Raw genomic sequence first — 23973 nt, 5'->3', positions numbered from 1 at the left:
TTCTGGGTACTCAAAGCACTTTACATGGGGGGGGGGGGGGGGGGGGGGCAGCATCCACCTGGATGATGTGACGGCAGCCATATTGCGCCAGAACGGCCACTACATACCAGCTGATTGGTGGAGAGGAGACCGAGAGATGAAGCCAATCGGTATATGGGGATGATTAGGAGGCCATGATGGACAGAGGCCAATGGGCAAATTTGGAAAGAATGCCGGGGTTACACCCCTACTCTTTTTCTGAAGGACATCCTGGGATGTTTAATGACCAAAGAGAGTCAGGACCTCGGTTTAACGTCTCATCCGTAGGACAGATTTTGTTGAGTAGATTATTGTTAAACAGTTTCACTTCTGCTTGGATGCCACAAATATTGGTAACAAAACTGTTCATCTTGATCATATTTACCGCTCTCTTCTCCGTTGTATTCCAGACAGTTCTCAAACATAAGCTTTACGTCGGCCACAAACTCTTCCTTAGCAACGTACTCCCCATCATTCAGCTTTCTCTCAATGGTGGACAGGTCCATTGGAGTCTGACAAAACATTTTTAACATCTTATTGATTTATTCTTAACAAGACCAAATACATTTCTTTATAACAGCTTGTATGCCCACCTGTATGATTTCATTATAGTTAGGGGCATAGGACTCATCAACAGGCTCCATGAATGGCCAGGCATCTTTGTGAGCTTTGAGAGCCTCCAACACTGAAGAGAAAATAGTTTTTATTTCAGTGGAACTGCTGTAAGTACTGAATGCGGAAACAAACACTGTGGTTTGACCACAATACAAGGTCCATTGTCCAAATGTACCTTTGTAGAGAGCAGTGTAATCGTCATCCATGTCATAACTACAATACAGAAATAGAAGTGAGTAACAGATAGCAACTTCACCATAAAAACTACACATAAAAGCTTATACATATTAATTAGCAAGTAAAATTAACATCAAATGTGTTAGCAAGGCTATTAAGATGGAAAGCTAGTTTAAGAGTTAAAACAGAGTCCTTACAACTCTTTGGTGCGACGTGCCCGACGAACAGGTGAGTGGGTCTCCAGATTTAGCAGCTCAGGGGGAAGGTCTTTCCCCTGGGAGAGCAACCAGGCCTTCTCCTCTCGCTGCTTCCTTCTACGCGCACGCTCTGAACAACACAACAACCCATCAGTGAATGACAGAATAATAAAGGCAAGTTTTACACTTATTACCATTAACTCTTTCCCTGCCAAACACAGAATTTTCCGTTATTGCCGAAACCCAATTTTCGGGGTTTCTGTTTTTCACGTTTATACACTGGGGGGGGGCTATGACACCTTCTGAAAGAGTCCTGAATCTCCGGATCAAAACACAGGCGAAGAAGCAGCAGAAACAAACAATATCATAAGTAATCATATAAATAAGTAAAATAATGCGATCACTAACATTAAACAGCATATAAATCAAAACTGCCTACTGTTACTGAATGAAATGTCCACCCAGGACGAGCTATATGACTGCAAGCATTAGGGGTGTTGACTCGATTTACTCCATCTATGTTTTGATCATCATTCTGAATCCGATTCAGATATAGTCTTTGACAAAAACGTGTCAGCCTTTTGCTCAAAATGTTGCTTTTTTAATGACACCCATATTCAAGTGTTGATAAAAGAATGCATGAAGCTAGAATAAAACGGGTTTTTTTGGTTGAAAGTCTTTTTTGTGAAAATGATCAAAAACACTGCCAGTGGCTGGCAACTTTTTGAACGCTGGCAGGAATAGAGTTAATAGAGTGGTGCAGGTATGACGGCACTTTGTAGGCCAGAAAACGCAGAAGCAAGTTTTTAGCACTTTCGGTTCCCTTGTCCCGAAGTCAATGAGTATTTTGAATGGGATTTTGGTTAAATGGCTGAAATAAGGACTGTGGGGTGAACACAAGCTCAAGGCACTTTCATGTTTTATTCTATGACATAAAATACATCAGTATCACTCCACTCATGATTTTTGAAGCGGTTACACGTCTTGAAAAAGGCAGTTGCTAACGAGTGGGGACTACAGAGGCTGTCGAAGAGATTAAACGTAAATCATGCTGAACAGGTACGCTCAGTCCGCTTTTACAGCCTCATTATGCTCACAATTGTGCTCTTATAAACTAGACTAACTTGGAAAATGTTTTTAGATAAAAACTATGAGTTGTCAGAAGCTTAGTGATGGTGACGTTGAAGTCATGGGACCGTGATGTAGTCCATTTACAGCCTACCTTTAGCTTTTTACTTCTAGCGACTGCATTTAGGCATCAAAATGAATAAAAGTTGTGTTCATCTGTGATAATTATCTTGATGGACAAAACGTGTAAGTATCATAAACTTTTGTTGTTCACAGAGCTCGTTTTCTGCGATAATCCAAAAGCCTATGGGAAAATCCTATTGGGTTTTTCTCAAGGGAACCAGTGAGATGCTAACTGCCGGTTGGCCTACAAAGGGACGTAACACCCCTCTATAGTACACACCTGTTACATACCAGTACATGCACTTGTTATTCTCCCACTTGTGCCTCAGTCAATGTGATGAAAAGTTGGCAAATGAAAATCAAGTAGTAAATATAGCTGCAAGCAGCAATACCGGGGCCAAGCGCAAAGAAGAAGACAAGACATGCCAAAATGGCTGGCAGTGTCAGATCAACTGGAGCAATGAGCAATTAATCACGTTTTAAGATGATTTTAAGCAAAAGGCTGAAAATGCATTGTAGTCTGAGAGTGTCAGACCAACTGCAACAATTAACAATTATACAGTTTAAGAAGATTAGGCAAAATGGCTGAAATATCATATATTGAGTCACTGATAATGTAAGTTAATGGTTTATCACTTTTGACCAATAGGTGGCACAGATACGAAATTGATGTGGTGTGGTCAGAATAAGGGAACAATGACACATGCAAAGTTTGATGCCAATATGTCAAAGCATTGCAGAGATACAGCCTCAAGAGTAATTTTGGCATAATGGCTCAACTTCGTCACTGCGGTTTACAAAAACGGTTTCATCTATTGATGCAAAATCCCTAACTTTTTGTTGACACAGTCTGAAGATGATACGATTCGATTTTGGTGGAAATTGGACAAACGGTCTAGGATGAGTTTGAAAAAGTAGGTTTTGATCAAATAAGAACATTGAGGACAGGATGTTTGACCAAATATGGAAAAATTAGTATCTCTGTTCTCGGCATGAGCCAATGACTGTATTATGACCAGTTTCATTAAACTAGGCTAATTTAATCAAAAGTTATTAGCATGTTTGTAAATTTTGTTATAACCTCTGACCACAAGGTGGCACTGCCCCAAAACGTTTTGAGTACCTTCAAAGCATGGTGCGGAAGACATGATTTTTGGACAAACAGTTCAAAAGTTATACGCAAAAATAGCCATTTTTTGTATCTCCGGACCAGTAGGTGGCGCTGCGCCGAAACGCTGCATGTTGCTTCAAGTCATGCTTTTGATGACATATACCAAGATTGGTTTGAATACGATAAAGCGTTGTGGAGATATAGGCTTATGAGTGTTTTTGCAACCGCTACGCAAAATTTGTGTGCGCGTTTATCGAAAACGATTTGACAAATCAACTTGATTTGCAAGATTTTTTGTCAGCATGGTCTGAAGATGATCTGGTTCAATTTTCGTGCAAATCGGACAAACCGTCTAGGACGAGTTTGTAAAAGTAGGTTTTTTGGAAAATTAAAAATGGCGGGGAAATTATCATGACCGAAAATGACATCATAGGTTGCAATTGAATCGGCATGAGCCAATGACTCTATTATGACCAGTTTCAATATACTAGGCTAATTTAATCAAAAGTTATTAGCATTTTTGTCAAGTTTGTTATATCTTTTGACCACAAGGTGGCACTGCCCTAAAACTTTTTGAGTACCTTCAGGGCATAGCAAGGAAGTCACATACCGAGTTTAGTAACAATATACTAATGCATTTGTAAAATATAGCATTTTTTGACAAAATTCAAAATGGCCGACAGCCAAAATGGCCGATATGGTAAAATTGAATATCAGACGACTCGGCATGCCGTCCTGAATGTAACGAGACCACTTTTATGATTTTTGGACAAACAGTTCAGAAGTTATAAGCAAAAATAGCAATTTTTCGTATCTCCGGACCAGTAGGTGGCGCTGCGCCGAAACGCTGTATGTTGCCTCAAGTCATGCTTGTGATGAGATGTACCAAGTTTGGTTTGAATACGATAAAGCTTTGCGGTGATATTGCCTTAAGTGTGTTTTTGCAACCGCTACGTAAAATTTGTTTGCGCGTTTATCGCAAATGATTTGACGAATCAACTTGATTTGCAAGATTTTTTGTCAGCATGGTCTGAAGATGATCTGGTTCAATTTTCGTGCAAATCGGATGAACCGTCTAGGACGAGTTTGTAAAAGTAGGTTTTTCGGAAAATTCAAAATGGCGGGAAAATTTTTATGACGGAAAATGACGTCATATGTTGCAATGGAATCGTCTTGAGCCAAGGAATCAGAGGAAAAAAGAATTTTGTTTCTAGCCCTTATGGTTCAAAAGTTATTAGCATAAACATGAGTCAAATTTTGGACTGATGGTGGCGCTAGAGGGATTGAGTTTGAGACTCCAAATTTGCTACGGTGACATTTCAGACTGTCCTCTATTAGTGTGCCAAATTTCACAACTTTTTACCATACGGTTCTATGGGCTGCCATAGACTTCGTGGCGGAAGAAGAAGAAGAAGAAGAAGAAGAAGAAGAAGAAGAAGAAGAAGAAGAAGAAGATGAATAATAAATATAGCTGCAAGCAGCAATACCGGGGCCAAGCGCAAAGAAGACAAGACATGCCAAAAAGGCTGGCAGTGTCAGATCAACTGGAGCAATGAGCAATTAATCACGTTTTAAGATGATTTTAGGCAAAAGGCTGAAAAATGCATTGTAGTCTGAGAGTGTCAGACCAACTGCAACAATTAACAATTATACAGTTTAAGAAGATTAGGCAAAATGGCTGAAATATCATATATAGAGTCACTGATAATATAAGTTAATGGTTTATCACTTTTGACCAATAGGTGGCACAGTTACGAAATTGATGTGGTGTAGTCAGAATAAGGGAACAATGACACATGCAAAGTTTGATGCCAATATGTCAAAGCATTGCAGAGATACAGCCTCAAGAGTCATTTTGGCATCATGGCTCAACTTCGTCACTGCGGTTTACAAAAACGGTTTCATCTATTGATGCAAAATCCCTAACTTTTTGTTGACATAGTCTGAAGATGATACGATTCAATTTTGGTGGAAATTGGATAAACGGTCTAGGATGAGTTTGAAAAAGTAGGTTTTGATCAAATAAGAACATTGAGGACAGGATGTTTGACCAAATATGGCAAAATTAGTATCTATGTTCTCGGCATGAGCCAATAAATGTATTATGACCAGTTTCATTAAACTAGGCTAATTTAATCAAAAGTTATTAGCATGTTTGTAAATTTTGTTATAACCTCTGACCACAAGGTGGCACTGCCCCAAAACTTTTTGAGTACCTTCAAAGCATGGTGCGGGAGACCCATACCAAGTTTCGTAACGATAGACTAATGCGTTTGTAAAATATAGTATTTTAGCACATAATTCAAAATGGCCGAGAGCCAAAATGGCCGATATGGTAAAATTGAATATCAGACAACTCTGAATACCGTCCTGAATCTAACGAGACAACTTTTATGATTTTTGGACAAACAGTTCAAAAGTTATAAGCAAAAATAGCCATTTTTTGTATCTCCGGACCAGTAGGTGGCGCTGCGCCGAAACGCTGCAAGTTGCCTTAAGTCATGCTTGTGATGACATGTACCAAGTTTGGATTGAACACGATAAAGCATTGTGGAGATATAGCCTTATGAGTGTTTTTGCAACCGCTACGTAAAATTTGTGTGCACGTTTATCAAAAACGATTTGACAAATCAACTTGATTTGCAAGATTTTTTGTCAGCATGGTCTGAAGATGATCTGGTTCAATTTTCGTGCAAATCGGACAAACCGTCTAGGACGAGTTCGCAAAAGTAGGTTTTTTTGAAAATTAAATATGGCGGGGAAATTATCATGACCGAAAATGACGTCATAGGATGCAATTGAATCGGCATGAGCCAATGAATGTATTATGACCAGTTTCATTATACTAAGCTAATTAAATCAAAAGTTATTAGCATTTTTGTCAAGTTTGTTATAAATTTTGACCACAAGGTGGCACTGCCCCAAAACTTTTTGAGTACCTTCAGGGCATGGAGTGGAAGTCACATACCGAGTTTAGTAACAATACACTAATGCATTTGTAAAATATAGCATTTTAGCACATAATTCAAAATGGCCGACAACCAAAATGGCCGATATGGTAAAATTGAATATCAGACGATTCGGCATGCCGTCCTGAATCTAACGAGACCACTTTTATGATTTTTGGACAAATGGTTCAAAAGTTATAAGCAAAAACAGCCATTTTTTGTATCTCCGGACCAGTAGGTGGCGCTGCGCCGAAACACTGCATGTTGCCTCAAGTCATGCTTGTGATGACATGTACCAAGTTTGGTTTGAATACGATAAAGCGTTGCGGAGATATTGCCTTAAGAGTGCTTTTGCAACCGCTACGTAAAATTTGTTTGCGCGTTTATCGCAAATGATTTGACGAATCAACTTGATTTGCAAGATTTTTTGTCAGCATGGTCTGAAGATGATCTGGTTCAATTTTCGTGCAAATCGGATGAACCGTCTAGGACGAGTTCGCAAAAGTAGGTTTTTTGGTTAATTAAAAATGGTGGGAAAATTATTATGACGGAAAATGACGTCATAGGGTGCAATTGAAATGGCTTGAGCCAAGGAATCAGAGGAAAAAAGAATTTCGTTTCTAGCCCTTATGGTTCAAAAGTTATTAGCATAAACATGAGTCTAATTTTGGACTGATGGTGGCGCTAGAGGGATTGAGTTAGAGACTCAAAATTTGCTATGGTGACATTTCAGACTGTCCTCTATTAGTGTGTCAAATTTCATAACTTTTTACCATACGGTTCTATGGGCTGCCATAGACTTCGTGGCGGAAGAAGAAGAAGAAGATGAAATATAGCTGCAAGCAGCAATACCGGGGCCAAGCGCAAAGAAGAAGACAAGACATGCCAAAATGGCTGGCAGTGTCAGATCAACTGGAGCAATGAGCAATTAATCACGTTTTAAGATGATTTTAAGCAAAAGGCTGAAAATGCATTGTAGTCTGAGAGTGTCAGACCAACTGCAACAATTAACAATTATACAGTTTAAGAAGATTAGGCAAAATGGCTGAAATATCATATATTGAGTCACTGATAATGTAAGTTAATGGTTTATCACTTTTGACCAATAGGTGGCACAGATACGAAATTGATGTGGTGTGGTCAGAATAAGGGAACAATGACACATGCAAAGTTTGATGCCAATATGTATAAGCATTGCAGAGATACAGCCTCAAGAGTAATTTTGGCATGATGGCTCAACTTCGTCGCTGCGGTTTACAAAAACGGTTTCATCTATTGATGCAAAATCCCTAACTTTTTGTTGACACTGTCTGAAGATGATACGATTCGATTTTGGTGGAAATTGGACAAACGGTCTAGGATGAGTTTGAAAAAGTAGGTTTTGATCAAATAAGAACATTGAGGACAGGATGTTTGACCAAATATGGAAAAATTAGTATCTCTGTTCTCGGCATGAGCCAATGACTGTATTATGACCAGTTTCATTAAACTAGGCTAATTTAATCAAAAGTTATTAGCATGTTTGTAAATTTTGTTATAACCTCTGACCACAAGGTGGCACTGCCCCAAAACGTTTTGAGTACCTTCAAAGCATGGTGCGGAAGACATGATTTTTGGACAAACAGTTCAAAAGTTATACGCAAAAATAGCCATTTTTTGTATCTCCGGACCAGTAGGTGGCGCTGCGCCGAAACGCTGCATGTTGCTTCAAGTCATGCTTTTGATGACATATACCAAGATTGGTTTGAATACGATAAAGCGTTGTGGAGATATAGGCTTATGAGTGTTTTTGCAACCGCTACGCAAAATTTGTGTGCGCGTTTATCGAAAACGATTTGACAAATCAACTTGATTTGCAAGATTTTTTGTCAGCATGGTCTGAAGATGATCTGGTTCAATTTTCGTGCAAATCGGACAAACCGTCTAGGACGAGTTCGTAAAAGTAGGTTTTTTGGAAAATTAAAAATGGCGGGGAAATTATCATGACCGAAAATGACATCATAGGTTGCAATTGAATCGGCATGAGCCAATGACTCTATTATGACCAGTTTCAATAAACTAGGCTAATTTAATCAAAAGTTATTAGCATTTTTGTCAAGTTTGTTATATCTTTTGACCACAAGGTGGCACTGCCCTAAAACTTTTTGAGTACCTTCAGGGCATAGCAAGGAAGTCACATACCGAGTTTAGTAACAATATACTAATGCATTTGTAAAATATAGCATTTTTTGACAAAATTCTAAATGGCCGACAGCCAAAATGGCCGATATGGTAAAATTGAATATCAGACGACTCGGCATGCCGTCCTGAATGTAACGAGACCACTTTTATGATTTTTGGACAAACAGTTCAGAAGTTATAAGCAAAAATTGCAATTTTTCGTATCTCCGGACCAGTAGGTGGCACTGCGCCGAAACGCTGTATGTTGCCTCAAGTCATGCTTGTGATGACATGTACCAAGTTTGGTTTGAATACGATAAAGCGTTGCGGAGATATTGCCTTAAGAGTGTTTTTGCAACCGCTACGTAAAATTTGTTTGCGCGTTTATCGCAAATGATTTGACGAATCAACTTGATTTGCAAGATTTTTTGTCAGCATGGTCTGAAGATGATCTGGTTAAATTTTCGTGCAAATCGGATGAACCGTCTAGGACGAGTTCGTAAAAGTAGGTTTTTCGGTTAATTAAAAATGGCGGGAAAATTACCATGGCGGAAAATGACGTCATAGGTTGCAATCGAATCGTCTTGAGCCAAGGAATCAGAGGAAAAAAGAATTTTGTTTCTAGCCCTTATGGTTCAAAAGTTATTAGCATAAACATGAGTCAAATTTTGGACTGATGGTGGCGCTAGAGGGATTGAGTTTGAGACTCCAAATTTGCTACGGTGACATGTCAGACTGTCCTCTATTAGTGTGCCAAATTTCACAACTTTTTACCATACGGTTCTATGGGCTGCCATAGACTTTGTGGCGGAAGAAGAAGAAGAAGAAGAAGAAGAAGAAGATGAATAATAATAATAAGAACGGGAACGGTTTCAATAGGTGCCTTCGCACCTTCGGTGCTTGGCCCCTAATAATAATAATAATAGGAACGGGAACGGTTTCAATAGGTGCCTTCGCACTTTCGGTGCTTGGCCCCTAATAATAAGAACGGGAACGGTTTCAATAGGTGCCTTCGCACCTTCGGTGCTTGGCCCCTAATAAGAGCAAATCATCAGGCAACTTTAGAAGGCACATTTGATCAAAGGGCACAGGCAAGATAAAGGGGAGAAGTGCTTTATGTGCTGACATTAAAGGCCCTGACTGACACACCCTGCTGGGAGGATTAAAAGAGCTTGAGGAAGAAACCACTGGATAGAACTGCAGGCTCGATCTTCATCCATAATACATTAATGTGGATAGGCCCATCAGCGGCAGCACAATCAAGAGTTAATTAACCCGCTGACAGAGGATATCAGAGCTGGATGATTCTCATGAGGAGTGAGGTTGATCGTTTCCCCAAGCTCAGCTCTTTGGATGATTAAAGCAGCCTTGGGTTAAAAGCACACTGATTTCAAAACCGCCATGTTGAGACAAGACCATAGAATGTGCTTTAGCGTCAGGGTGTGTTTGATCATGCTTCTGGGGAAACTTTGGCCGGGTGTGACTCACCCTCGACAGCTTTGACTCGCTCCTGTTCTTCCCTATCCCGTTCTTCCTGAAGCAGTCGCTCTTCTTCTTTCCGTTGTTCAGCGAGCAGGACTTGCCTTTCCAGGTCCTCCTCCCTCTGTTTCTCCACCTCAATTGTGGCTCGTGTCTGCGTCACACAAATGCATAAATTAAACAAGCTTACATCACATATACAAACAAGGAATTGCTGACACGTGCTTAAAGAAAAAACCCACCCCATTCTCGTTAATGCCATGTTGTTCAGTGTGGCTGTTGGGATCCTCAGGCGGATTCAGTAGCTTCTGCTTCATCTCTTTCTCCTGGGGAAGAATAACCTTGTCAGTTGTGGTTACACACATATGTGGGTGTCAGGTAGGTCACTTGGGGGATATTGGCCCCTCCCAAATATGCCCTTTGTTTAACCAAAAGCAGGAAGCTAAAGAGTGTCATTGCAGAACCAAACAGCCCATGGCGACAAAGGCCCATCAAAATCAGCCCCCTTCCCCCGTATCTCGGTATATTCAGGATCCTCCGCTTTGTCTATTACCCTACAACACTTAATCCCATGCTAGAAGATGGAGTGTCTGTGGGATCACCACTTAAGAGGTCAAAAAACCTGCAGCGCTGCATGCCGTCAATCACCATGCTCCAGCTCACCTCAAGGTGAGAGCCTGCCACATGGCGACGGCTAGATGGATTGGCTCTGACAGGGCTGTGAGCATGTGTGCTTGTGTGAGAGAGAGTGGGTGTAGGGGTTTGATTTGAAGAGGCAGTTGTCCAAAGTTAAAACCCGTTGCATCAAGGTTGCGAAAGAAAGTATCTGGTTCTTTGCAGATCTATGTACAGGTGTGAAAAATGTGAAGTTGCATAACATTGGAAGCACTGAAGCAAGATTTTACAGCGAGGGTATGTAATGGTGATTGCTGGAAGTGGGGTAGCTATGGCAACGAGACACTCTAATAGGTCTTGATTAGCCACGGAAATTACATGTCAACACCACTGCAAAATGTGCATACCAACATGCATCTGATATAGGCAGTTTTCTCACTGGTAAGAAAAAGATCAGGTATTTAGTTCCTTTATTATCTATGTGCATATGAAAATAAAATAACTTGAATACAAACTGGAGCATTTGTGATTGTCCCTAAGGACAATGAGACCTGTAAGGCTTTCTGAAAATCAAAATCTCATGCCAGTAACGACCAGTCATGAATGCACTCATGCACTGGTATTAAAAATCATCAGTAAAAGTGCCAGAGACTGGATTCACTAAATTCTTAATAGTAATAATTTAAAGAATAAATAAAAATAATATTAAATACCTTTTGATCTCATCTGATTGTATACTTGCCTACTCTTGAGGCTGCCTTGTCAAGTACAACAAATTCATTTATTAACATTAATGCTAAATAGAAAATATTATTTAAGAAGAAATTTTATTTGTAAGAATGTTTTCTACAGTGTAGGAAGGAATTCTCATTGTTCTCAAACAACTAAACAGTAATATAAACATCCTACTGATATTGCTTCACTAAAATATATGTCACCATTGTTTTTTTCTGGAGATGGCAATCTCTACTGAGATGATAACCTATATCCCAGTTCCACTGATAACATGACTCATCATTACGTCACATCACATGAGGTGCAATCAGACAGACTGAAAAGTCTCACCTTGTGTTCAATCATGTTGCTGATCTCAGGCAGGAAGTTTTGTGTAATGATGCGGTGCAGGTGCCGGTCCTGAGAAGAGATCTGGTCCTTAATACTTTCGGCCAGATTGACCCACTGTTCCTCGGTGTCACACACCAGAGACCAGACACCACGCTCGCGCTCTGACAACACATTACACAAACAGCACCTCATTAACAGATATAAAAATATGATATCAATATCATCAAGGAAAATTCATTTTCGGAGATCAGTTAAAAACTTGCACAGGACGCAAAAGTGACACAAATAGGAATTTTATAATAAAACTAAGCATCAAGAATAATGTGTCAAAAGCTTCTAAATCGATCTAGCTGCCAACCATAATTTGAGCTTCGATCTCTTAGAAATCTCTGTGAGGGCAAGCTACAACTGCTGGCATGGTTGCTAGCATTTAATTTCAACTTATGTCATGAAAATTCAAAATTTCATGCTTTTGCTGAAAGAGCATTCCGTGCTCATTGCAAAAGACATGCATTACAGCCCCCATGGGTACTGTAAGCCACTTACATTGCAGAATTAAAAATGAAGTAGAAATGGTTCTGCAATAACTCAACATCTTTATACCTAAAACCAACTAAAAGCAGCAAAAACTGTTTCCTCACCTATTCCAGGTTTAGACTCTTCGGCACTTTCATCCTCTTCCTTCACAGAGTCCTCCCCGTCCTCCTCCCTGAAACAAACAAGATTAGACTCTTATCTTTCTAAATAATTCAACTTCAAAAGCACCAAACTATGACTAGTAAGTATGTCATACAATTCATTAACAGATGTTTACCTAGGGGTGGCACGGTTCACAAAACCCACGGTTCGGTTCGTATCACGGTTTTAAGGTCTTGTTGTTGTTTTTTCTTTTAATCGTTAACACTCCAGAAATTCACTTCAGCATATGATATATAGCTTAATTATCCACAATTTAGGATACAGTATTAAAAAAAAAAAAGTTATATAAAGTAGAAGTTGTTTCCTAACTGGCGGTCTCCTGCTTATGCTGTCTACCGAGTCTGACACATTGGCATAACATTTTTCATGTTAATCGTGTCAATTTTGATCAGGACAATGCACTGTAGCTTTAATTCAGCATGAGCAGCTGACCTGATTAACATGAAAAATAACAAATTTCACCATGAAATCATGTAGTGAAGTGTTACCGTGTTATCATATTACCGTGTTTCACAATTACCATATGACATCCAGCGCTGTGAGAAAAATAATAAAATACACAAACACACAACACTGCCAGAAGTTTTTGCCCAAACTTCAAAAGCCTGTTTAAATGATTAAAACTAGGAGCATATCTTAACTTTATAATATCTTAACAATACACGAGCCGCGGTTCAGCTGCGCGAGACAAACGCTGCCAGTGTGAATGCACAACAGGTGCGTGTGGCTCCCGCTCTCCATACGCACTGCTTCTACCCTGCCAACGCACTGCTTGCGCGTGCGATGTGAAGCCGGCGTTATACGACGCTGGCGCATCCTCCAACTCCGGGCAGCCTTCCTCATCTCTCCCACTTGCCATTTCTACACGTGACGTGACCTGCAGCACTCCACTTTTACTGTATGTCCACACACACTCCTCTTATTTTGTGCGAAAAGGACACCCACTGTCTGAGGTAACATAAGGGCACAAGGCTACACTGCGCATGCGTCGACGCACACACGCTCCAAACCGAGACCTGCGAACCAAACGGCTTGGATGTTTTTTCATGTACCGTGCCACCCCTAATGTTTACAGAGGTCCTTACATTGATGCATAAATATCTTCAGACTTCTTCTTTGGTGGCCTCCCTCTTCTCTTCTTCTCAGACACCTTGTCATAAGCATCACTGTGAAAATGGTACGTATGTGTTTTTCACAACTTTAAACATACCTTTTAGCAATTATATTATAATGTACGTACGCATGCATGTAGAAATGTGAAATCATCTCCAAACCTGTATTGTGGAGACATCGCTTCGACTGGCTCCTCTTTGTACAGCCGTGCACCGTAAAAGTACCAATAGAGGGCCCCGTTCCCATCCTGGCCCAGAGGCTCAACGCGCAAACTGTCTGCATCCAGGCCCTGCAAAACCCAGGATCTCTTTTAGACTCGGTTATGGTGAGGATTAAACAAGCAAATACAAACCTGTATCTGTTTTTTAATGGAGCAAAAAGTGTGCCATGACACATGAAAACAAGGTTGCTACCTTGAGCCTGTCGAAGACATCAGCAGCATCAAGACGGTAGTCACAGAGTCTGTGCAAAAGCTCCACCTGTGTGCGGGGTGGTAGCACCTCAAACCGGTGCTCCTTCAGTGGATTGGGCTTCCCTTCTTCCAATTCCCAGCGGTAGTTGATGATGTCTTCCAGATAACTGCCAAACGACTGAATCCTAAAAAGAAATATTTTTGGTTAAAATACATCTTTATATCTAGAAGAGACACAAACCAAATATAAAATGTTCCCATTAAAGTTGTGAATTTTGTGCCAAAAAAATCAGCAAATAAAGCAGCGGTTCCATCCCATGCGCGTAAGAGAACAAAATCGTCAGTTCCGGGGAAAAAAGGCAAGTTTGCCAACAACACAAGACAAGACATCTGCCGGCCTGATGTCTGAGAGCGGCAGTGTGTCAAGATATTTTTGGAAAGTATCGGTAGTCAATCATCTGAATTAATTATTAAGTCACATGAGGCAAAGTCACATGACCTGAGGCAAAGTCACATGACTTTCACACATCTAGGTACTTATTAAGAAAACATTTTTCCATTGTTACGTACATTACTTCCACCGGAATCATTTATGTTTTTTGAAAATTCACATCTTGGCATTTCCATCCAGCATTTTATATTCCAAAATATGAATAAATGACATGCGACAACAGGAAAACTGATGCACAAAATCTTACACTTGTCCACTAAGGGGGTCCAGTACAATTAAGCAACCCAAACAAAAGCAAAGTAAGCGCAAACAATGTTGTTTGCGGCAGTTAGGGTCTTCCACTTTGATTTTAAGTTAGCATAATTCACTTTATAAACTATTCATATGATTTAAGTACTACTGTGTCTTTTTGTGATACAGGCAAAAAAAAAGAAGAAAAAAAAAGTTAGTTCTAGGTGGGGTCAATTCGATCAACCAAACACCCAGTTCCTGGTACTAATGCGTAGGGCAAGGGTGAGCCTTAGGACAACAAGAGAGAAGGTAGAGAGCAAAACAGAATAGAAAGAATAGGCTTATCTTGAGAAAGCAGAATGATCTCTCTCACAGCTGCAGGCCCCCTGCCATTCCATCTTTCTCCGCCTCTCTCTCTCATCCGTAACACTCCCTCCCCCATTCTGCTGGAGCGTTTAGCACATGTAGAATGAAAAGGGCACTTCTGTGAAAGGCCAGTGCCCCGCGGCCTCCCCCTGGATGCCAGTTGCTGTCGAATCCAATAAAACCCTGCGTCCTGTTAACGGCCTGCCTGAGTATGCGAAAGGGATAGTTCTTGCCTACCCAGTCATCGACCGGACTCCTTTTTGCTGCTGATGAGGCACCGCTATGGAAGGGAGCTCCCTTTAGGGGCTAGTCATTCATCACAGCACTGACTCACACAATAACTCACACTCTTTACTGGGATAGGGGGCCCATGGCCCCTTGCCCTACTACTGCTGCAGGTAACCTAGTTCCATGACTACAGCGGTACTACTGTCAACTGGTTGCATTGAAGATGGAGTCTGAGTCAGATACAGGATGTGGGTTGGGCAATACCATGCAAAAGATCCTTCAAGAGCACAGAGGAGGGTTGCAAAAACACCCAAAACTCAAAGGAGTATTAACAGTTCAAATATAAGCTAAGCTCAATCAACAACATTTATTGCATAATGTTGATTACAAAAAATGGACTCATCCTTCATTTTCTTTTGTATGTTGTCAAGTTCACAAAGTTGTAAAATGTGTCATTCTTTACAGAAAAGGTTAGGAAGCAATTGTATCATACTAAAATCATGTTAACACTCATTGTTTACATCTGGCTATACTACTAAAACAGTATTATTAACATTTACAGATTGGCCCCTTTCACTTTCACTCTAAGTGCCACACTGTAACCCAGATGTTTGCTTTTTTTAAAGAAAAGGGGAAATGAATGTGGAAATGAATTTTTATGGTAATCAACCTTACACCAACAAGTATTGTTGATTGAGCTTAAAGGGTTAGTTCACACAAACATTCTGTCATTAATTACTCACCCTCATGTCGTTCCAAACCTGTAAGATCTTCAGAAAGTAGTGAAGACATCATTAACATACTCCATGTGACTACAGTGGTTCAACCTTAAATGTTATGAAGTGACAAGATTATTTTGGTGCGCAAAAAACAAAAACAAAATACAGACTTTATTCAACTATTTTATTTCTGTCTGTGTCAGTCTCTGACGCGGTTCACATTGTGTAAACAGTGCAGCGCTTCCTGGTTCTATGTCAGAACACCGGCTCAGTATGCACACAAAAAGTATTCTCGTCGCTTCATAACATTAAGGTTGAACCACTGTAGTCACATGGACTATTTTAACAATGTCTTTACAACCTTTCTGAGCCTTGAAACTATTGCTGCCTATACAGGGTTAGAAAGCTCTCCGAATTCTTCAGAAATATCTTAATTTGTGTTCTGAGAATGAACAAAGGTCTTACGGGTTTGGAACGGAGGTGGTAGTAATGTGGTGGATTTTTAAATTAATCATAATTAACTAACATCTAACATTTCTCTTTTCTACAGGCCTTACACTTGAATACTTCAGAACAGAACGAAATGCATTCTAACTGATGTTGAAACAGTGGAAAATTTGAGAAGCTGGCTAGACCGTCTCAAAAGTAGTATAATAGTCTAAAACAGTCCATGACATTTTGAGTAGTCAAATTAACTATTAACCTCTTTGATTTTTTATTTTATTTTGAGATCTACATTTGCTCTGCCAGTAACAGATGTAGTAAGGGGGGCTTGTTTTACACAGATTGAACCAATCATATTGAAGAAAATACTGAAAGATGATCATGAGTTCTCTGAAATTGTTCGAGAACTCTGCCGGTCGATTAAAGCATTTAGAAGGCATTTGCTGGAGTCTGTCTGGTTCATTGCTGCACAGCAAGTTAGCAGGTTAGACACTAGAGATCTTACTTCTATTCCTAAGTGATAATGTTTAGAGGAGCACTAGGAGATCTTATTCTCAAGTGATAGTGTTCAAAATGGCCGAGACGTCAACAGACTCGAACAGGTATTGAAGTACGCTTAGTAGAGTATAAATTTATTGGTGTTTGGGACACCCGGTTTAGCAAGTCATGTGCATAGGGGAAAATCGAACACAGTAATTAATGACAGAATTTTTGTATGTCTCAATATGGAAGAAAAGGTCTGTCGCTACTTCAGTTACATCACAACTTTAAGGGAACAGGAAATATGCACTTACGTGATGTCGCTGCGTTGGTAACATCCTTTCAGCAGGGAGCAAAGGAGGTCTGAGAGGAAGTCTTGGTCTTGTTTCAGTAGTGCTTGCTCAAGTTCCTATCAAAAAGAACAGCAGGGAGGGGAGGTTAGCCATTACAGCAGGGTTGAGTTTAACTAGCGGCTGCTTTTACGAATGTATTAAACGATATTGGCCTAAACAGCCTAGCTTGACATTTTTATACCACTCATTCACTGATGAGAAAATGTTGTGGCTAACCAACACTACATAACATGGGGTGCTCATAGTAGTAACATAGATTTATGAATTTCATATGGTAGTTTGACATTTTCAGCAAAACAGTGTAACCTCCTGTTACAAAACTCTTTAGGGGTACTAAGGCTAAAAGTAAGGGGATGCAATAACAGATCATGTTTGACTACCTTCTAGGGTTGTCATTAGGCATTACGACTGAAACCAGAGTAAGACAGATTGTTGTTATAAGGAACTGCCTGTAGAGCAATGTCACTCAACCAAAGCCAGTTCAGGAACCAACCTGACAAACTTCCATTGTTTGCAAGAGCCACATTTAACAAAAAAACACCCAAGGTGCACTGAATGTTTGGTGAATGTGGCGTTGCCTTAATTTGGTTACTAGTGCTAGTACACTATAAGATTATACCACTACAAAGCCCTTTCTAACACCTTTTGACTTTGATAAAAGTTCCCAGTCCTGTAAATGTGTATAAATCCTCATATCTCGTTGCCTTCTCACCTGTATGTTAAATGACATTTAGCCTAAGGTTAATTCTGATTGGTTAATCAACATGCACCCCTGGTTTCACAGACAAAGCTTAAGCCTAGTCCTAGACTACAATGCATGTTTGAGCGGTTTTAACTGAACGCAACTTGCACTGGCATATTTTAAAATATGTCAGTGCCATTGTTTTGTCTACAGATGCACACTATGATTTAAGGCAAGTTTATAAAAGCTAAAAGCTGTCCAAACACAAAACAATCAAATATTTAAAACTATTAAATGCACCTTGTTCGTCACACAAATGCGTCTTTTATAGCAAGCACACACCACAGAGGCCAATTGTAGCACATTATTAGCATGTATACTAAACTGAAGTGAACTAAAGTGTTAACGGACCCAAAATGATGAAGGCCTTCAAATTGTGACATCCTTTTATTTTACTTGAACTAAAGCAATTTATCGTTCATCACCCGTCCATCTCAATTACAAAAAGACAATTTATTGCTTTGGTCCAACTAGGGCTGCATGATTAATCGCAACTAACCTGAGATTGTGCTTGAACCGATTTGGCTTATACTGATCATTTTGTATGCGCAGCTTGTCAGCGAAGTGCGGCTCTGTGGTCAGTAGTAAATGCTGCTCATCTGAAAGCACTGCGAGTTTGAGTCACTTATAACGTGCACTTGATAAAGCAACACGCGTCAAAAAAATTTACAACATGAAGCATTTATGAACCTCTTTTCCAACAAAAAACATTTTATAACCTGTTTTTACTAGGGCTGCACGATTTGGGGAAAATATCTAATTGCGTTTATTCTGGTTAAAATTGCGATTGCGATTTAAAATGTGATTATTATTATTTATTAATTTTTACAAATGAAAATTGTGTATATAACATTTTGTGTTTATATATTAATGTGACTAATAATAATAATTATTATTGCTAAATAAAAAATAAGAAATATTACTATAACAATAACATTCATTATTAAAAAATTTAAATAGAGCATTTAAGAATAAATATAACAGTATCATAATATTTAGATTTTACAGAAAACTAAAAATTATGGGTTACCTGTTAGTATGCAGACAGCCTATGACTAAAATCATTAGAAAGGTCTAAGGATTTATTGTAAAAAAACAATTATTATTATTATACAAATATGTGCTTTTTATCTGTGATATCAATTTCTTAAAGTCTATGTCTTTAATATGAAATATGAGCCTCTTATGCATCCACTGTGGGGATTAAAACTCCTGTACATTGAAGAAAAACATATGGATTGTCATATCAATTTATTTAGAGAGAAGTTTTATTTCTTATTTTCTACCCAAAAGTTTCATTCATACTGGAGGCCAGAGGGCGCCCTCGAGCAGAAACGGCACATTTGCGCCAGAGAAGTAATCGTTTGTTTTCAGGAAATCCCTATGGGATATCCCTAATGTGAAGCTTGCACTGTATGCTGAATAAAACGAGGATAGAAACGCTTTGACTGATTAAACATCAAGATAATACTTCCAAGATATGACAAGATATGGTGTATTTGAGTTCTTCAAGCCTTCTCGGGTATTTTCATAATAATAAAGTATGCAGTGCTGATTGACATTCTGTGATAAGAAGCCACATCAGCTCGACTGACGATATGAAGTGAGTTAAAACAAGTTATTAAACGTTGTATTTGGTTTATGAACGCTCCGCATTACTAGTTTGTGAAGATGTTTGACACGTGTTGCTCAAACTCGCAGTGCTTTCAGACGAAGCAGCATTTACTACTGATCACAGAGCCGCTCTTCACTGACACACTGGGCATTTATTTATTTCATTAAAATCGCAGCCTTTGCGCTTTCATAAATCGCACATAAGCAAAATCGCGATTGCGGTTCGATTTCGATTAAACGTGCAGCCCTAGTTTTTACTCACTTCATAACGACTTATGAGCATCCTTCTGTGAGATGTGGCTTCTTATGCAGAATAAGGCATACAACTTATATTTTATAGTATTCTATACAATGATAAAGGCTATGTCGATTAGCATTGAAGTATAAATATACTTTATTATCATGAAAATACCCAAGATGGCTTGAAGAACTCAGATAAACCATATATTGCCGTAGCTGTGTGTTTATTAGTCAAAGCGTTTCAATCTTCTGTTTATTCAGCTACAGCGATAGTATGATGCCTATACAGTGTTTCCCCTAGAATTTTTTCCAGCAGCGGTGCTGTTACGTGCCGGAGGTTGTTACCAAGCCGCTCGTCGGGGGGGTCCGGGGGCATGCACCTCCGGAATAAATTAAAAATTTAAATAAACCATGACTTCTGGCAAGTTTTGTGTATAGAAATAGACATTTTGAACATTAAAATCCAAATTAAGCTTTTCATTAGTTTAAAAGGTGACTATCTTATAGCCTATTTTACTTCAATAACCTGCAGGGACGTGCAGAAAGTTCCTAAGGGGCAAGGGCTCAAATGTAAGAAAGGGGCAATATGTAAAAAAAACCAACAAAAAAACCCATAGTGTTTGGATACTATTTTATGTTTTTGCAAAAAGTCTCATGCTTATCAAGCCTGCATTTATTTAATCAAAAATACCAGAAAAAACAGTAGCCTAATATTGGGAAATATTATTACATGATGGTTTTTTTTTTACCTTAAGTTTTTATTAATCAAATATATTGTTGTTTTGATTCACATTATGGCTCAATCGTCACCAAGTTTATTAGATGCTGCCCCTTTAAGACGCAGATCTAAAATCATTCTCCCTTTTACGCCCATTTAAGCTAAACTGTGTTTAAGTGAATACTCTCCAAGCCTGTCATTTTGACATATAGGCTATTTTGTTGTGTATTTGATGGTTTAGTCGCGCACACGAAGCATATGTGCAATTCGGTCCGTTTCGCAGCGTGCGTACACACACACGCCTGCCTTGAACTTGGAAACAGCGTCTATTGCGCGGATTATTGTGCTTTTCATTTAATCAAACACGTTCTGCAATTTAGCCAAAGTGGAGAGTGCATTTGCCAACAATCACGGATTGTGCTGAATCTGACGTTAAATGCATGTTTGAGGAGAAATGACAGCGCGCGCTGTGAAGGGAAGGAAGTTGTGCTAGACGATGCGCGAGCATAGTTTATAATAGTTTTACCTCATATCTTCTTTTTTTAATCCTTGGAAGCGAAAAAAAGATTAATATCACAGCCCTGTGATATTGTGAAAGTGTAAGCAGACTACATTTTTGTTTAGTTCTCTGGCCATCGTCAATCTCTCTCTCTCTCCTTTACAGTGTGTAAGTGAATGTCGTGATATTACTGATCATGTGAAGATTTTGCAGTGGCGCTGAAAATCCAGCGGCGGCGCTGCGCCGCTGTGAATACATTGTAGGGGAAACACTGCTATAGGAATTTCCTGGAATAACATGTATTATCATACGTCTGCGGGGCATATTTTAAGTTTCTAAGTGAGAGCGACCTCTGGCTTTCCGATGGAGCAGCACTTACTAATGATTACAGAGCCGTGCTTCACTTACAAGCTACGCAATAAAAAAACCCAGCCTTTGCCAAATCGTGTGTGGTTTAATTTTGATTAATTGTGCAGCCCTAGGTCCAACCAGTCAAACTTTTAAAGTTCCAAGTGAATGTACTTCGTGATGCGACTCGCAGTAATGCAGAGAGGTTTGCATGCTGTAGGTTGAGTACTAAGAATGTCACAATGTCAACATTCCTGCATTACATCATAACATCTGGAGGCGTAGCCTAGTCATGAAAGATCTGGCCATCATTGTAGACTTGATCACTTCGAGGGGCAATCCATGAGCTATTACCATCATGACCTTGGGCAAGACCATTCACCCCGTGTTGCTCTGGAAGTAATTTCCCTATAGGTGTACTGTAAGTTGCTCTGGATGAAAGTATCGGCTTAATGACAATTCAAAGCAAATTAGACATCTGAACAGGCTATGAAAACATTAGGTAAAACCAATACGGGAAGCAATAAGTCACTGTCAAGATGAATTAGCAGTGGAGTACAAAACATGGTAGAAAAACCACCTGACTTTAAAAAACAGAGACGTTGGATATACAGTAAAATCCTTAAGACTGCACTGAAAACACTCCGAAACATTCTCCAGGTTCTCGATAAAGCTTCTAGGAACAAGATGGAACTGAGGTTTAACCTTGACCCGTCTTCTTCCATTGTGTTGCAGCCATTGAGGGTTTATGAAGCGGCAGTAAGTGGGACTGCAAACTCCAGCCTCCTGAAAGGAACAGAAGAGAAGCTAAGCGACAGCATGAGCCCACAGCCACAGCTAGAGCTAGGCTGACCCAGTACAACCCGAACCAGCATGAACTGCTCTCTCTTCAGGATGCCCGATGTCACTCTAAGAAAGAGGGAGGGGGAGCTTGAGAAATGTAAATGGCCAGTGCTCTATCACCGATCTATCTCAAGGAGCTTAGCGACTGCAGTTGCTTTCTTTCACGAGGACACAGCGAGCCACTCAGTCCCTCAGGCAACAGGGAGCACTTTTCAGCTCCCATATAAAACATCCTCCCCCTTTACCCTTTCAGAGCGGAGTGACACTACAAAATTAACTCAAGGGCGAGAGAGGCAGCCCATCCATTCATTGTGAGATTCACTCAAGCTGCAGATTGCCGTTTCTCTCTAGAGAAATGGTGGAGGGAACGGGGTCATGGAAGGTCAGCTCACACACCTCCTGGCTGTGGAGAGGAAACCAGGAGCCCGGTGTCAGCAGGAGAAAAAACAGAACGAGAGCTTGAAAAACAGGATGAGACACGCTTGTGCTTAAGGTGAAAAAAAAAAAAGCACTGTCCTTAGATTGTTCTCTTGGAAAAAGATGGTGGTGGTGTTGCTTAACATGCTGAATCCATTAGGCTTTTTTGGGTTGATTGTTGAAGCAATTTAAAAGCTATTGATTATCCCCTCCAGGTACTCAATAAGGGGGCTAAAGTGTCTGTGAAACTCCCTATTGAAGGAGACTGTCTGTTTGGGCAGGAAGTCCAGAGGTGAAATGGATCCACCGTAACAAAAAGGGTTATAGCCGGTAAAAATGTGGAATGTCTTCATCTATTTATATCCATCTCTGCACAACTCACTCAGTGTTTGGGGCTACCAGGAACATCCAAGATCGTCTTCAAGTGATGGGCCACACTGGCCTTCCGCACGTCCCTCAGATCCTCTGTTACGCCTACAAAACTTCCTGGTCCCTTGACAGTTAGAGGACCAGAGTGGGCCCATCTATCAGTACAGCCTCGACTTTGATCACACTTCAAACCTGAGGCCGGCTGCGGGGGATTAACACAACCCCACTTCGCTTTTGAAGTGCCATTCAGTGGCTCAGATGGCAGAGAAGGGGAATTAATGTTGTGCGTGTCCTTTCCACCATAGAGTCTCCTTTAACAGCTCCCTGAAGATATCAGACCTCAATCTTCTTTTTTAACCAACTAGTAAAACAGGTCCGGTAAGTGCACAGTACAGTTGAAGTGATAGTATTAGATGAATCATTAAGAGTAGCATTTTCAGTCAAGACCGAGGTTAAAGGGATAGTTCACCCAACAATGAAAATTATATAAATTGCTCTCTCTGTATGATATTTTAATGAATGTAAAATCGACTGTTTTTGTCAAAACATTGAAAGTCAGTGGGGTCCAAAACAACATTGGACCTATTGACCGTCATAGTATGGACAGAAAAAAATTCAAATACATTTTTCTTATAAAATATCTCCTTTTGTGTTCCACAGAAAGAAAAAAAAGTCAGGTTTGGAACAACAAAAGAGAAGTAAATAAATGACAAATCTGGGTAGGGCTGCACGATTATGACAAATCATAATTGTGGATTATTCCCTTGAAATTGTAATTGCGATTATTAAATACTATTATCACAATTTACATTGATGTTTTGAATAGCTTTACCATTGTATGAAGCAACTGCATGCCATATTTTTATATTTAAATAAAAAACACTTCCTGAAAACTTGTATTGCATTTCTGTACCATTAATCCTGAAATGTCAACTATACATTGGTTTGGTTTCTTTTTTAAATAATAAAAAAATAAAAAATATGCATGTTGCAATAATAGGGGCTTTCACACCGGGTAGTTCAAGGAACTTGGGTTAAAGGAACTAGGCATCAGGTTGGTTCCCAGAGAACTAAATGTTCCCCTAGGGTCATTTTCCTGGTTGCATTCACA

The 23973-nt window shown here is 39.7% G+C and overlaps 1 protein-coding gene across 2 annotated transcripts in view; it reads right to left on the bottom strand.

Moving 5' to 3' along the window:
* Positions 1-23973, bottom strand: part of cecr2 (CECR2 histone acetyl-lysine reader) — a 48079-nt gene that overhangs the window by 6620 nt on the left and 17486 nt on the right. Inside the window, exons 2-13 of one of the 2 annotated variants that reach the window (XM_079810404.1) lie at positions 17034-17128; positions 13802-13985; positions 13550-13677; positions 13361-13441; positions 12218-12285; positions 11577-11737; positions 10139-10222; positions 9906-10050; positions 1008-1137; positions 809-846; positions 612-703; positions 404-530 (exon numbers count right to left, since the gene is read on the bottom strand). In XM_079810404.1, the coding sequence (XP_079666530.1) occupies positions 404-530; positions 612-703; positions 809-846; positions 1008-1137; positions 9906-10050; positions 10139-10222; positions 11577-11737; positions 12218-12285; positions 13361-13441; positions 13550-13677; positions 13802-13985; positions 17034-17128 (1333 nt within the window). Of the gene's footprint in view, positions 1-403; positions 531-611; positions 704-808; positions 847-1007; positions 1138-9905; positions 10051-10138; positions 10223-11576; positions 11738-12217; positions 12286-13360; positions 13442-13549; positions 13678-13801; positions 15129-17033; positions 17129-23973 lie in introns of both variants that reach the window. The other variant, XM_079810405.1, reaches the window with a different exon arrangement.

Source organism: Gobio gobio (assembly GCF_949357685.1).
Source record: "Gobio gobio genome assembly, chromosome: 25".
NCBI lineage: Eukaryota > Metazoa > Chordata > Actinopteri > Cypriniformes > Gobionidae > Gobio > Gobio gobio.
The sequence above is the reverse complement of the archived record's forward strand: the minus strand, read 5'-3'. Positions and strand labels throughout refer to the sequence as shown.